Source organism: Lemur catta, chromosome 8 (genome assembly GCF_020740605.2).
Source record: "Lemur catta isolate mLemCat1 chromosome 8, mLemCat1.pri, whole genome shotgun sequence".
NCBI classification, from domain to species: Eukaryota; Metazoa; Chordata; class Mammalia; order Primates; family Lemuridae; genus Lemur; species Lemur catta.
This window is the reverse complement of record NC_059135.1, coordinates 92,522,511-92,538,962: the sequence shown is the minus strand read 5'-3', so window position 1 is coordinate 92,538,962 and position 16,452 is coordinate 92,522,511. Positions and strand designations below refer to the sequence as shown.

General features: G+C 37.3%; 1 protein-coding gene across 4 annotated transcripts in view; it reads left to right on the top strand.

Moving 5' to 3' along the window:
- C8H2orf76 (chromosome 8 C2orf76 homolog) overlaps nt 1-16,452 on the top strand; it is a 65,143-nt gene that overhangs the window by 36,951 nt on the left and 11,740 nt on the right. For all 4 annotated transcript variants that reach the window (XM_045559844.1, XM_045559843.1, XM_045559842.1 and 1 more), the window contains 2 exons: nt 10,267-10,317; nt 13,806-13,843. In XM_045559844.1, coding sequence (XP_045415800.1) covers nt 10,267-10,317; nt 13,806-13,843 — 89 coding nt within the window. The remainder of the gene's footprint in view (nt 1-10,266; nt 10,318-13,805; nt 13,844-16,452) is intronic.

Below are 16,452 nucleotides of genomic sequence, written 5' to 3'. Positions count from 1 at the left end.
CCATGGCCACAGATCCCACTGTTGGCAGCCAACCCGAGGCAAAAGTCCAGCCCCAGGGTTTTGGTCTCATCAGATGACCAGCATTAGTCTGACAAGTAAAGTCACTGCGCTGTTAACAACTTTTGATCTGCAGCCAAGATTCACACTAGTTGCAGAGAGAGAGTGGTTTTTCTTGTCTCTCCCTACCTCCAGAGGTGGCGCAAAAGATGCTGGCTAGGAGGAGGGGGTGGTGTCACAGTCCGCCCAGTGCCCCAGCAGCTACAAGTCCCACAGGTGATAGCCTCCCCTACCCCGGCGCCTGCAAGTACCGTGGGCATTAATCTCTCATGACTGGGGAAGCACTCAGAGTTCACACATCAAGACAGGTCTAGCTAGTTGACGTAGGTCGTGTAAGGGCTGAGCTTGTTGTGAGAGTCCTCAGGCTGGGGGAGCCGCCCGACACCGTATCACACTGCAGCAGCTGGGTTGTGGACCCCGAAAATGGCGACTGCCTGCCTGCAGAGCACTAGCACTGGGGGGAGACTGTTCAAGGATTGGTAGGTGATGGGTTGGGGGGCTGAGTCATGAGGATACCCCCTTGTCTCCTTTATGTCACCCTCCCACAGTCTCACGCCTGTCCAGCAGGATCTCTCGTTCTTTCTGACCCACCCTGAGCGTGCCTATTAGCCTGCAGCGTTTTCCAGGTTAGAGTCCCCTATTTAGTGTTCATCTCTGTTGATCTGGACCCGCTGAGTGGTAGGGGCAATTTACCTGTCTCCTACCTGCCTCCAGCCATAGCCCAGACCAGTCCCTCCCCCACCCAGTACAGTCCTGGCGCAGAGCTCGGGGAGTTCAAGATGCTTCCGGCTAATGTCTCCTCTCCACAGAGCCCCAAGTCTCCCACGGTGACTTTGCACCAACTTCAGGCAGATCCCTCTCTGAGTGGGTGTGGAGGTCAGTGGGAAGCAAGACGTTCTCCTGTGGCACTGATCCCACCTCACTCACTGGCGAGGCGGGCACAGCCGTCCCAGGCTCTACTCTCGTTTGTCTCGCACTCTCCAGATTTCTCGATCCTATCTCCCGTTCACCTTTTCTTCTTCCTGCTTTTTGTGTCCCATGCTGATTCTCTGTGGATTCACAACGCTGTTCTTGCAGGGGAGCGATCCACTGATGTGTCGCAGGTCGAGATCTACGCCTCCCTCTCTGGGAGCAGGAATCCAGGAGGTTATCTCCACTCTGCCATTTTTTTTCTCTCCAAAAGAATCTTAATATAGCTTAACCTTGGAATCTTACTATCGCTCTGATAAAGACACCTTATCAGGTTAGAATGTTGGCACATTGTTTTGTTAGGCAGTGTTAGGTCTTTGTTAGTCTTTGCCCATACAGATTAGTCATTGAGTTAGTCAATAGTTTTTCCCCTTAGGTGTTTATGCTTTCCTAAGAGTCTTCAAATGTAGATCCAGCATCTAATAATAAGTTATAAATCATACAACTTCTAATTTTAGAGCCTTTAAGGTAAGGAATTATTTCACTGTCCATTGATATTTTAATAATTTTTCAGACTTTATTGATTTTTGTATTGAAATGTGTGCTTTAACATTTCAGAACCCTCTGTGGCATCCTAATTGCCAGCAGTATACTTATTAAGTTGCCTTATTTTTCTAATAATTTATTTTTCTATTGATGCTTTTTATGTAGACCTAAATGTATAAGTAAAGTTAGTGGTTACCTTCTTGTGACCTTTCCTTTCTGGTAATGAAATATTAAATTAATTTTTGCAGCATTCTGCAATCTTAAATTCTGTAAAAGTTTCATTAGGTCCCCAATTAAGTTCAAAGGTGGGAAAATGTGAAATGAAAACTCAGTGCAAAGTGGGAAATAATTTCCAGAATATAATAGATACGCCATAGAGTCTTGCTTTCAGCCAAGATGGGATAACAGGGGACCAGAATTACTCTTCTACTTGAAACAACTAAAAAACTGTGCAAAATAAATGAAACAGTGGTTTTCAGATATTGGACATTAGGCAGTGCAAGACAGTGGTCCCTGGGATAGGGGAAACAAGCAAGGTGTGACCTCTATGATTGTGCCACATTCTAGGTCACAGAGCAGGGAGGGAGGATCCAGACAAAGCCTGACGGGTTCCATGAGTTTAGAAGTCAGAGCTGGCAGTCTGGATTGGAGCCTGGAGAGTTCACAGGGCAGAGGACTGGAATAGGGAGAGCTGTTCAAAGAGAGATCTCTGAAGATTTGTAGAGCATCATTGAAGGTTTGCAGAGTGTGAGCCTTCAGTTGAATATGGATCAGTGCAAGCATGTAAGGAAATCACTGGAAGCCTGGGAAAGAACTACCTGAAAGTAGTAGAGGGAAAAATGCTGAAAGCTTATACAAAGATGGGAATAGTTTTTATTCCACCAGCTAGAGTGGAAACCTTGTTATTCACAGATAATTGGGCAGAGTATCCAGAAGGGTGTTGCTGCAGTAGTTGAGCAAAATTAGCTCTAGACTAAATTCTGCTCTGGTCCCACCTAACAAAGTTGAAAAGCAAGACTCAAAAGGATCAAATTGTTTCCAAATAATTTAACTGTGTCCTAAAAGAAAGCTTAAGAGGGTTTATAAGAATGCAAGAATATCCAGTACCCAACAAGATAAAATTCACAATATCCAGCATCAAATCAGAACTCACCAGCATGCAAAGAAGGAAGAAAATATGACCCATAAGGAGCAGAAAAAAGATCAGTCAATTGAAACCAACCAGAAATATTGCAGGTGATAGAATTAGTAGATAAGTATGATGGAAACAGTATGTATTGCAAATGCTCAAGAAGGTAGAGGAAAGATTGAGCATATTAATGATGGAAGATATTAATAAGGACCTGAATTGATCTTCTAGAAATGAAAAATACGGTGTCTGAGATGGATATACATTGGACAGAATTAACATGCAGATTAGGTGCTGCAGAAGAAAAGATGAGTCAACTTAAAACATAGCAACAAAAACCATCTAAAATGAAACACAGAAAAAAGACTGGAAAAAAAAAAGCAGTGGAGAGGTATGAGACAACTTTGAGTAGCCAAATATATGTGTAATTGGAGGCTGTGAAGGACAGGAGCAGGGACAGGGGGACAGAATGTTGCTGCCCAACTGTGTTCTATTGCCTGCTGCACAGAAGGAAGCCAATGTACTGAGACGGCAGTGTTGTAGCGGAGAAAGAGTTTAACACTGTAAGGCCACTGAGCCAGGAGGTGGGAGAAATTTCCCAAATCCACCTCCCTGAGAATTTTGCAGCCAGTGTTTTTAAAGATAATTTGGCAGACAAAGGGCTAGGGAATTGGGTCTGCTGATTGGCTGGGGATAAACTCATAGGGTTGGGAAGCAGAAATTGTCTTCTTGGCTGAATCAGTTCCTAGGCAGAGGGTTGCAGGACCTGTTGAGTCAGTTCCTAAGTATGGCCACTGGTCTGGTTAGTGTCAGTTGGTCTACCTGAATGCAGAGTCCAGAAAATATCCCAAAGACCAGTCTTAGGTTTTACAATAGTGATGTTATCTACAGAAGCAATTAGGAAAGTTATAACTCTTAAGACAACCAGGGATACCTGACTGCTAAGCAGAAATAATGGCTAGTTAACTGTTGGAGATGCCTATACTTTTGTAGAAATCAAACTTCTACCACATTTCTTGCCTTTGGCCCTACATTATTTAATATAGTCAGTTTCAAGAAGACATGTGAAGAAATAGTGGTTGAAAATTGTACAAATGTGATAAAAGCTGTAAACTGACAGATCCAAGCAGTTCAACAAATCTCAAGCAAAAGAAACATTAAGAAAGCTACACCAACGCATACCATAGCTTAACACTGGTGCTGAAGAGAAAATCTTAAAAACAGCCAGAGAAAAAAGAACATATTAAATAAAAAGGAACAAAGATGGCAATGATAGCAGACTCCTCATTAGAATCAGTGTATGCCAGAGGGAAGGTATTAGAGCAACTTCTTTAAAGTAGTTAAAGAAGAAGAAAAAAAGTCAACCTGGGATTCTACATGTATATTTCTGAAATGAAGCAAAATGAAGATTTTTTTCAGACATACAAAAGTTGAAAGAGTCTATCACCAGGAGACCTGCACTATGAGAAATGCTATAAGACCTTCTTGAGACATAAAAAAATGATACTAGATGGAAATCTGATGCACACAAAGAAATAAAGAATATTGGAAATAGTAAATATAAATATTAAATATTTTTTTCTTATTTTAAAAATTAAAAAAAGATATTTGATCATTTAAAGAAAAACAATAACAATGTATTATAGAGTTTGTGAAAAATTTGTGATATCACTAGCACAAAGGCCAGGAGGGGAGAAATGGAAGATTCTTTTGTTATCTATCAAGTGTTATGGTATCACTTGGAGGTAGACTAATAAGTTAAAGTGTTTACTACAAACGTTAAAGCAACCCCCCCCCCCCACACACAGCCTAAGAGTTACAACTGATAAGCCAAAAAAAAGGGATAAAATGGAATCATAAAAATATTGTCAAATAGTCAACCCAAAAGAAGGTAGAAAAAGAGGAAATAAAGAATAGGTGGACCAATGAAAAACAATAGCAAGATTTAAACCCAGCCATATCAATCATCATATTAAATATAAATGGTCTAAACACTCCAAATTAAAAGACAGAGATATACCAGGAAGACCCAATTTTATGTTGCCTACAAGAAATGTACTTTAAATATGAAGATAAAAACCAGTTAAAGGTAAAAGGATGAGAAAGTTATACCATGCTAATATGAATCATAAGAAATGGAGAGTGACTATATTAGTATCAGATGAAGTAGATTTCACAGCAAAATATAACTAGGGATAAAGACTATTATTTCATAATGATAAAGGCACTTAATCAAAATGACATAACAATGCACCTAAAAACAAAGCTTTCAAATACATGAAGTCAAAACTGATAGAACTGCAGGGAGGAACAGATGGGTGGAACAAGTAGACAGAAAATCAGTAAGGATCTAGAGAACTTGAACAACACTATTAACCTAATCAACCAAATTGACATTTATAGAGCCCTACATCCAACAACAGAATATACCCATTTCTTTCAGTGCACATGGAGCATTTACCAAAGAGACCATATTCTAAGCTATAAAGTGAGTTTCAATAGATTTAAAAGGATTCAAATTATACAGTGTCTGTTTTCTGACTGTAGTTGAATTAGATTAAAAATCAGTAACAGAGCGATCTCAAAAAAATCCTCCAATATTTGGAAACCAAGTAACATACTTTTAAATAGTCTGTGGGTCAAAGCAGAGATCAAAAGGGAGAGTATTTTGAATTGAATGAAAATTAATATACAACTTCTCAAAATTTGTAGGATGCATGTAAAACGGTACTCAGAACAAAGTCTGTATTACTAAAGTGCCTGAATTTTAAAAAGAGGTCCCAAAGAAACAATTTCAGCCTTTATGTTAAGAAACTAGAAACATAAAAGCAAATTAAACCTAAAATAATCAGAATAAAAGAAATAAAGTTTACAGCAGAAAATAGAAAAACCATAGAGAAAATCAGTAACAGTCAAAGTTGGTTCTTTGAGATCAATAAAATGGAGAAAGCTCTAGCCAGACTAATCAGGAAAAAAAAAAAGACATAAATTACCCGTGTCAAGATATAAATTACCTCACTAGACTTTTTACAGATCTTAAAAACAAGGCAATTGTCTTAATAACTTCATGCTAATAAATACATTATCCTAGAGGAAGTGGACAAATTCCTTGAAAGACCCAAACTATCCAAGCTTACTAAAGAAACAGATAATCTGAACAATTCTGTATTTTAAAATGAGTTGTAGCTGAACATTTCCTTATGGGAAACTCCAGGCCCAGATGGCTTCTACCATATTTTTAAGGAAGAAATAAATCCCAGCTATAAATGGAAATTCTTTCAGAAAATTAAAAAGAAGAGAAATGTTTCTCAGTGTATTCTCTAAGGTCATCCCTACCCTGATACCAAAACCACAGAACGTTGTTAGAGGAAAATAGAGATACCAGCCAGTATCCATCATGAATAGAGATATAAAAATTCTTTTTTTTTTTTTTTCTCTTCATCCCTGACTCCCATGCTCCCCTCTTCGGCCCTCCCTCCTCTCCTCACCCTTCTTCCCTCCTCACCCTTCTCCCCTCCTCACCCTTCTCCCCTCCTCACCCTTCTCCCCCAGAGATATAAAATTTCTTAACCAAACTTTAGCAAATCAAATCCAACAATATTTAAAAAGGATGATACATCATGACCATGTGGGCTTTATCCTAGGAATGCATGCCTGTTTCCATTAAAAGAAGTCAATGAATGTAATTCATCATGTTAATAGATTAAGAAAAGAAAGCCATATGATTATTTTAAAAGATGAAGACCGAATCCAAAAATCCATTCCTGCTAAAAACTCTTGGCAAACTAGGACCTTCCTCCACCTAATTAAGAATATCTATGAGAAACTGACAGCTGATATCATACTTATGATGAAAGACAGTGCTTTCCTCCTCAGATTAGAACCAGGCAGGGACCGCTGCTCATTGTCATTTCAGCATTACACTGCAGTTCTAGCCAGTTTGTTTAGGCAAGAGACATGAACAAAAGGCATCCCTATGAAAAAGGAAGAAGTAGGCCAGGTGCGGTGGCTCACGCCTGTAATCCTAGCACTGTGGGAGCCCGAGGCGGGAGGATCGCTCAAGGTCAGGAGTTCGAGACCAGCCTGAGCAAGAGTGAGCCCCCCCCCCCCCCCCCGCCCCGGTCTCTACTAAAAATAGGAAGAAATTATCTGGACAACTAAAAATATACATAGAAAAAATTAGCCAGGCACAGTGGCACATGCCTGTAGTCCCAGTTACTTGGGAGGCTGAGGCAGGAGGATTGCTTGAGCTCAGGAGTTTGAGGTTACTGTGAGCTAGGCTGATACCATGGCACTCTGGCCCTGGGCAACAGAGTGAGACTCTGTCTCAACAAAAAAAAAAAAGAAAAAGGAAGAAGTAAAACTGGCATTATTTACAGGCAATATGATTGTAGAAAATCCTACAAAGTCTATAAAAACTCTACCAGAATTACTTATTACTAAGCTGAGCTTAGCAAGGTTGTAGGATATAATATTAGTATGCAGAAATCACTGGTAGTTCTAGTTACTGGCAAAATACAGTTGGAAACTGGAAAAAATTACAACAGCATCCAAAAACATGAAATACTTAAGATATATTTGGTAGAGATGTAAGACTTTTAAACTGAAAACTCTAAACATCACTGAGAGAAATTTAAAAAGGCCTGAATAAATGGAGAGCTATACTGCGTTCATGGATCAGAAAACTCAACACTGTTAAGATGCCATGTCTCAAAATGTTGTATAGATTTTAATCCCAGTGGGCTTTTTTTTTCTTTCAGACATCAAGCTTATTCTAAAATTTATAAGAGAAAGCAAAAGACCTACAATAGTCAAAACAACTCACAAAAAAGAAAAAAAGTTGAAGGAATTACACTATCTGGTTTCTTGACTTACTACTGTGAAGCTACAGTAATCGATACAATGTGTTTGGTGTTGGTTACAGATATATATCTCAATGGGAAAGGGTAATCTTTCTATAAAAGGTGGGAAAATTTGGTAGCCATGTGCAAATAAATGAGCCTCAGCTCTTACCTGCTGCCATGTGCAAAAATAAAGCTGGCCAAGACCTAAATGTACAAGCTGAAACTATAAAATATCTAGAAGAAAACTTTAGTTCCCCCTCTTCTCAGTGCTGCAGAACGGGACTTGGAGGCCTGGGTTCTAGTCCTAGCTCTTGACATCTCGGGCTGGCCGATTACCTTCTTGGGGCCTCAGTGTTCTCAATTGCCAGTTGAAGGGATTAAGTTATATTTATTCGTTCAAGACGTTTTTTTCATTATTTTGGCAGATCCAGTGCTCTGACATGAATTTTTTTGAGCACATGCCATGTACCAGGCAATGAAGAAAACAGGCTGTGGTTCCTGTCCTCATGGAACCAGTGTGTATGTGTTTATCTGTTATGTGCTGGACATTGTCCTGGGTTTTGAGAATATAGCTCATAATATCTTCATGTCAAGGAATTTATGAATTCGTGGGGAATAGAGACAAAATAAGCAAACAGATAAAACTATAATTATAAAACATGTTACAAAGGAAACAATATCAGAGGAGACCCCTCCTTTGGGCAGGGTTGTTGGAGGAGGTGACACTTGAGCTAAGATCTAAAGGAAGGAAGAGAGAAGGTGCTTGTGTGTGCCTTTGTCTTTGTCTTCTCTCAGAAGTCTAGAGTGAACGTAAGACTGATGTGATTTCTTCGATTGTAGGCATCTCTAAGCGATAATACCTTCCTGGGGCCATCTGTTCTTCACCGCACCCTTTCTTTCAGGGGATTTCATTGTCTAATTCAGGAACTATAAATGAGAATACATTGAACGGATTTAATTCTCCTTTCTGATATTCAATGAATACTTCTTTAGCCCATAATTCATAACCAAGTGAAAAACAAGAAGGATAAAATGAAGCCTAAGCCAGAGGTTTCAGACTGGGGTCTGGCAGGTGAATCTGTCTCCCAGGAGGTTTCCTGTGGCCTATAGTGTTGTAAAAGTCAGGAAATGTCAGCTAAAACCCTAGATTTCTAGCGTTGCCATTTAAATCTTTAAGTGTGGCCACCGAGCCGATATCCCTACAGCACGGGGATCAGTCGGAGCTGACTGTCCCAGCCCCCTTGGTTGGGCTCATACCCTCAGGTCTCATAGCTCCCTCGTTTGACCTGCTTCACTCACCTGTTATTACTTGACTGGCGCCATGGGAATTTGTTTGACTAAGAATCATCTGGGTGGGGGCGGGGTTGGAAACCTGGAAAGCCTGCTGTGAATCCGATCCACTGGTGCCAGGCTGGGTGACACTAATGCGTAGCCAGGGAGGACAACCACATGCTCAGACCATAGTGCTGGCTGCATGTGTACCTTGGCCACAGCATTCACCACTGGAGGGCACACTCTCAGGAGTGGGGACGTCTCCTGGGAACTGCTCGCTCACCCTGTTCCTGGAATACCTGGTCGTAGGCACTTTAAATGGTTGTAACATAAATGAATACATTATACTTTAATTTTGGTATGTGTTTGACCTCAGAAAGGCATATGTACTTAAAAAAAAACACATTTCTTAATTCAGATGTGTGGGTTTTTTAAAAAATTTTTCTTTAGTAGAGAACACGTTCATGTGGTTTTAAGATCCAAATGTAAAAGCCACCTGCCTGCTTCTGTTTCCCATCTGACCCGGGGCTCCGTTTCCCCCCACCCACTATGCAAGTTCAAACAGATATGACCATACATTGTTATTTTACTCCTTTTTTGCTAAAAAGGTGGATTTCTAAAAATAATGTTCTCTTTATACTTCTTTACCCTTGAAATCTTGAAGATTTTATATTAGTAGAGAGCTTCCTCCTTTATTTTTTTAAACACTTCAAAAATACTTTTCATTGTTTGGGTATATTATGACTTATTTAACAAGTACTTCATTGAAGGACCTTTTGATTTTTCTAACCATTTGCTACTGTGAACAGTGCTGTAGTTCATACCCTTGTATGTATGTCATTTTACATACACATGTGTGCAAAGTTTATTTCCGATAATTTCTGAAGTGAAATGGCTAGATCAAGGAGTATGTGCATATGTAATGTTGATATATATTACCAAATCATCCTCGTTGGGGGGTCATATCATCAGATGTTTTTAATTAAAATTAACACTGGTATTTGCAATGTGTTTTAAAAAGAATTTTTACTTTGTTTGGTTTTGTCATCTTTGTGGAGTAGGAGAAGTTATTTTGTAGGTTTCCTGAATTTTGGTAAGAGTAATAAGATTATTCAAGAACATTGGTTCCCACTAATGGCCAGAGATCCTTTAGGGTTCTCAGATTCCTTTGCTAACAAACATCAACTATATAGAAAATAAATAATGTCTCACACATATCTATTAGTATATATTTCAATTATACATAGATACTATTGTATTTAATAAAATATCAATTCTTTTAATAGTGCTAGTGAATTCTTAGTTCATCTAATAACAGCTCAACATCTTATTGTTAGTTCTGTTGTTTTAGATGGCCCTTGGATTTTGGCAGTTTATTAGCTTCATTTTGTGTTCTTCAGTTTTTTCAAAGTTACTTAGTCTGTAGATATAAGAGAATAGAACCAAAAGACTATGCATGTATTATGAGTATTTGAATATTTTGTAATAAAAATAATCTTTCTCTTATAGATGTTCCTTTAAGGACCAGCCTGCCACCACCATTCAGAAATTATAAATATGGTAACCAGTTTTTCTTATTCTTTAAATATACATAAGTACATTAATATAATTTTGCATTTGTTTTTTGTTGATATGAATTTAAATTTGGTTTTCACAAATGAATTTACTATCTGTGAATAAAAACTAATTTGGAAGTTTATTTAGAAATATAGGAATTCTAGTGTATCATTAAAGTCAATTGTAATAGTAGGGAAGTGGCATATTTTTGAGGAATAACGTGTTTGGCAAAACTGTATCTAAAATGAGTTTCTTTGCCAGGTAATCAGAAAAGGAAAAATGATTGAGGGCTAAGAATTGAAAAAAGAGATTTAACATTTTAAATGCCAATAACTTGAGCATGTTATGTAGCCATTTTATATGTTACAATCAGTGATTTAAAAATGTAATAAGGCAAGAAGCTGGGTGTCATCGTTCGGTATAAAGATGGCATAGTTACTAACCTTCAGCATAGAGACACTCGCTAAACTTTGAATTTGAGATTTCATTTGAAAGTTATGGTGCATCCAATAAATATTTCTGTTAATTGGTACAGACATTTTAAAGTATAAATGTTTTATTACCTTAGATTATTTTTTGGTGTAGCTTTTCATTCTGTTCCCATTTGATAAAGCAACTTATGACCTAAAATCCTTTGAAATCACAGTCTTCACTGTGTGTATGCATTTTAATATCCAGAGACTAATTGTGAGGTTATAAGGGGTAGTCAAGCAGAAGTTGAAAGCACTGAGTGGAAAGTACTTTGATTTATTGGACTTAAAGAATTTACATACTCAATATTGAATAAGAAAAAGGAATAAAAAGCATGATTAAGGTAAATATGAAACTTCTCATTTGTGGCTTTCATGGCTTTCAAAGCATAATGCCTTGAAATATAGCCTTAAACTTGAATCAACCTACAGATGCCATTTCAAATTAGAATAGTTACATATGGTTCCCCTTTTTGCACAGTGCATGTGTGTGTGTGTGTGTGTATGTGTGTACGGTCTATATGCAAACTTGGGTTCCATGTCAGTTGTTTCGAAATATAAATTTTAGATAATGAAAGTGTTAGAATATCCGAGTTGCTAAGCATTATTGTGGTAGATAATGTGCCTTTTAGATTATTCCATCTTATTAACACCCTTTCGTCCTAGTATTTCTATACTATTCAGATGAATTGACAGAAAAAATGAATACATTTATCTGTGAAGAAATTAGAGTTCTGATAGACTTCAAGCGGCTCTTTGTCTGAGTTTGGCTCTTTAACAATCTACTCCTTTGTGTTGAACAAGAAAGGCCAAAGTGTTACTTTTTCACCTGTCATCCGTCATCCAGTATTGCTGCATCATGGTCTGTGGGAACAGGACACTGGACTGGGCGTCGGGGAGTGGAAGGGCACAGAGTCAGATTTCAGTTTTGCTGGTGACTGTCTCCCTGTCCTTGGGCAAAGGGCTGATTCTCTTTGCCACCAACAGTCTGAGATTTCTCAGAGTCCCTCCTCCCATTTAATTGGCATCTTCATCTATTATCGATTTGCCATGCATCCTACTTATTTTAGAATCCCTATTGCTTAGACATTGTGCATGCAGGCACACGTACGTGTTGGTTGTTGTACAGTGTGGGCTGGTCACCCCTGTCTGTTTCATAAAGCCGTGTGAGATTATATTAAACAGTGCATGTGCCGGCTCATTAAATGCTCCACGAATATGTTATTTTTATTTTCATGAGGTTGCTTTCTTCAAGGAATTTGCATTAAGGAAACAATACCCACAGATATCATTTTTGTTAATAGTGAGGATTTTTTTAAGGAAAAACAAGTGAGAAGTGGATTATTCAACAAAGAAAGGGACATTAATACATCTTTTGCTGGTTTGTCATTTCTCCTTTCTTACCCACTTCGCAGGTCTCGCTAATTTCTGTTGGAGAGAAAGAAAAATCTGGCAAAAATTTCTGTTCAAAACGATTCTTTTTCTGCTGAAAGGTGTAGACTTTTTATTTCAGGTTTGCCAAAGCTATTGGAGCAATGATATTTCTAATGTAAAGGCTTAGTAACAGAATATATAGAGCATGATTAATATTTAGTAAGGTCACACTACAGTTTTGTAGGTTGATTGTGACAGACTTTAGGTTCCTGTTATTAAAAAAATTACTATTGGTTAGAAGATAAGGGGATTTCCAGTAAAAAAAAAAAAATTACCATTGGCTTCTCTAACTTGTCACAAATAATAAACTGATATCTATTTATGGTGAGAAAAAGGTAACTCAGAGTAATAGATAATCCAAAAGTCACATCTAAAAATTTTCTTATGTACATTATAAGCTTATTTTTAGCAATTATGGCATATTGACATTCCTACTATATTAACATATATTTTACCTAGGTTAGATTTATTTTATTTCTTAAGATTACAGAGTTAAAGTCCAAGGATTATGTTGACCTTGTTTTAAAAATTGCAATAGATACTTGAAAGCTGACTATTTAAAATAATGGATAATTCAGAGTTCTTAACTGGATAGGTATCCTATTCTATATTATGAGGACCTAGTTAAATCAAGATCTGTTTTTTAAATATTAATAGATCATTTCATATCACTATTGAAATTCCTTGTTATAGTGTAATTGATAGAAATTAATTTTAGTTTAAGATCAAGAGTTTATTCAGATATAATAATACATTGTAATCATAAGCATTAATTAAATGGCTAAATCAAACTGAGTAAAGAGTTGGAAACTTTCTGAATTTCAACCCGTTGAATGGCTACATCTGTTATATAATTAAGGTCTGATTATTGTAGAGTTAGAATTTTACCCAAGTGTGGAGAAACTACTTATTGGAAAAGCACAGTGTAGCCTGCCTCTAAGAAAAACAGATTAAGGAGTGAAGTTGGATTTGAATAGAGCAGATTAGATGGTGTAAGCCTGTGCAGAATTTGCAAACCAGGAGGCAGATACTGATATTCTTTGGGCATTAGCAGCCTTACTCAGATTACCAGTGATCCTAGATGAATAGTGTTTGCATTCTGAGAGTGCTAACACCTTTTCAGTGTCATCATTTGACCTCTTGTCATTGGATCTAGTCGGAGAGATGAGTAGATTTTTTTGAACTGCTTTTGTTAATGTCTGTCTTTATTTAAAACAGTTTTTTTTTTTACATTATTTGCTAATCCTCGCCTGTAGTGACTCCAAAAAAGAGGATAGAGTAAGGTGATTGGCTTGTCTTCTATTCTAAGAGAAGATGTGCTGAGTTGACGTCAGGTTCTGACACACACCCATCTGTGTGTGCCAAAGACCAAGGCTTTAAAGGATCTTTGTACTTTTATCTTCACTTTTAATGATTTGCAAAAATAATTTTTATTTTACTCTATACCAGATTTTTAAGTGAATCTGGTCATAAGTCAAAGACTTAAATTTCTCAATTTCATAGCCACCCCCTCATCTCACTTTAATAATTTGAAAAGAAGTTTTAGAATAATCTGTGTAAAAAGACAACTTGCTTTTTTTGTTTCAGATAAACTAAAGATCATTCATCAAGCACATAAATCAAAGGTACGTTTCACGTATATAGTATCTGGCACCTAGCAAGTAATCAATGTTGGTTGAATTGGTGAATAAGTGAATGAACAATGTACATCTAAAATATTTCCCACGATACTAGCATGTTTTATTTTGTAGGTACACTATTTACTGCCTTACTTTTCCATTTAAAAAAAAAAGGTGAAGTCATATTTCTGTTAGTAGTAGATCGTTTTAAAAGGCCTAACTTAAAAAAAAAAGTATGGCGTATGTTGTTTATCAAGCACATATTTAACATAAAATAAGGATAAAACTTGGGAAAGTTTTATATATTATATATTAAAAAATATTACATAGTAAGATTACATATTAAAAAAGAACTTATTATCTGGAAATCCAGTATCTTTGATTTTCTTAATTCTGCACCGGAAGAAAAAGGCCAGAACAAGATACAAATAATTTACTTGTTCTGATTGACTCTTGCTGTGTGTAAGAGAAAGCCCAGGACTGTAGCTCTAGGAACAAATCTAGTTCTACCAAGGCATAGCCTGCAATCCTGAAGTTGTCTTGCCTTCCCCAAAGACGGCTGTTTATTTATGTATTTGTTGTGTGTTTACATTTCTGTTTTCTTACTCTTTAAATGTTTTTTATGAAGCCACAATCAAAGGTTTGCTTCTTAAGACTGTTCTTTTTTCTTTAATCTCAATGACCTTCTATAGACTCCTTATAAAAGCAATAATCTTATTTTATTATATAACTACTCAAGGACAACATAATATTCTTCATCTCTCCAATACCTAGCACAATCCCTGGTTCATAGGAGTTTTTCCGTAACAATTTCTGAATGAAGTATTTATGAATTCATTTCATTTCATTCTCTCTTCTTGTCATAGATGTACTACATAAACTCAATCAGCTTTCAAATAAATGTATGTCACAGATCACAAAGTGCCATGAGGGTATTTATGTTGACTTTGTTTTTTAATTAATTTTAATTTTATTTTTTTGTGTGTGTGTGGCTTAAAACAACACACATTTATTCTTTTACAGTTCTGGAGGCCAGATGTCTGAAATCAGTTTCACTGGGCAACAGTTGGCAGGGTTGGTTCCTTCTAGTAACTTTATTTTTTTATACCAAAGATTATATGTAAATGCCTCAAAATGTGCTGCCGTGTGTCTGGAGCTGCACTGTGGGACGTGCCCTTTTTGTGGGCACTGGAATGTATTGCCACTGTCTCTGGCCACTAACTTCGCTTACTCTACAAAGTGTTTCCAATCTGGTTCCTAAAATGTGGAGAATAGGAAGTGTGTTCCTATTTTATAGGGGAAAAGTATATATAAATATGTTATAAAATGTAAATAAAGTTAAAATAAAACAATATGCTCTTTGAAAAGATTGTAAAGCAAAGCGTGTCATTCTCCCTTCAGTGTTGTGTGTTCTGCACTGCTGGGCTTGTTTACATGCTCACGTTTCCTGAAAGGAGTAATTAGTAGATTATTCCTTTATTTAAATGAAGACATAGTTCAACCTGTTCAAATAATCAATATTATGACATTTTAAAAAATCAGGAAATTCTCCTCCTGTAGTTGGAAGAAAAAAATCTTAGAATGGTTAGTTATATTTAAAACACATGTTTCACCCTGGCGTGTTCTGGTTGTAAAGTTCGGGCTTGTTTTCCAGTTGAATGATGTATTTGTTTAACGGGGGAGTCCCCATACAAATTAAGTCACTTAGAATGTTGCTGGAATCTGGCTTCATAAGCTTTCATCTAAACCATAACAGTCCAGTTAAGTACAGATTCTATGCTCTGGGGATGGTCTGCACATTTGCACTTCAACTTTTATAAGGGAAAGGTTCGATATACTTTTATAGATACAGTTTTAAAACTTAAGAACTTCATCCACATGTCCTCATTTGTGCCTTATCCAACTCCCAGACATTTTTCTCATTCCCAAGGGATTGTTGTCCTTTCATCTTCCACTGCTATCTGTGGAGCCTGTGGCATCCCTAGCCCAGCCTGTCAGTTTTCTAGCCCAGCTGCAATTAAATCTCCTTCCTCAGTCAAAGGGAGAGACTTCCAAATAACCCGTGTCTTAATGAACTCGTTTATAAATTTTCCCCATTTCCCCAGTTTTCTGGGTTTAGAGACTTTCCTAGTTGCAGATACCAGGTATCCTCAGAAATTCTTCCCATCACCATAATAAAAAGATTATCTGGATACCTTCCCATCAGAGCCTCCTGTTTGGACTGTGAGCTAAGTGTTTGTGGAATGACTGAATCAGTAGTACATTGCAAATAATTACCATTATGTGACTGTGATTATCAAAAAAATGTGTGTATGTGTTATGGATTGAAATCAGTAGTCTATTTATAAAGTCAGAGTATTTCTATTACAAATATTTTGAGGCCGGGTGTGGTGGCTCATGCCTGTAATCCTTGCACTCTGGGAGGCCAAGTCGAAAGGATTGCTTGAGCTCAGGAGTTCAAGACCAGCCTGAGCAAGAGTGAGACCCCATGTCTACTAAAAATATAGGAAAAAAACTTACCTGGGAAACTAAAAATAGAAAAAAATAGAAAAAAATTAACTGGGCGTAGTGGCACATGCCTGTAGTCCCAGCTACGTGGGAGGCTGAGGCAGGAG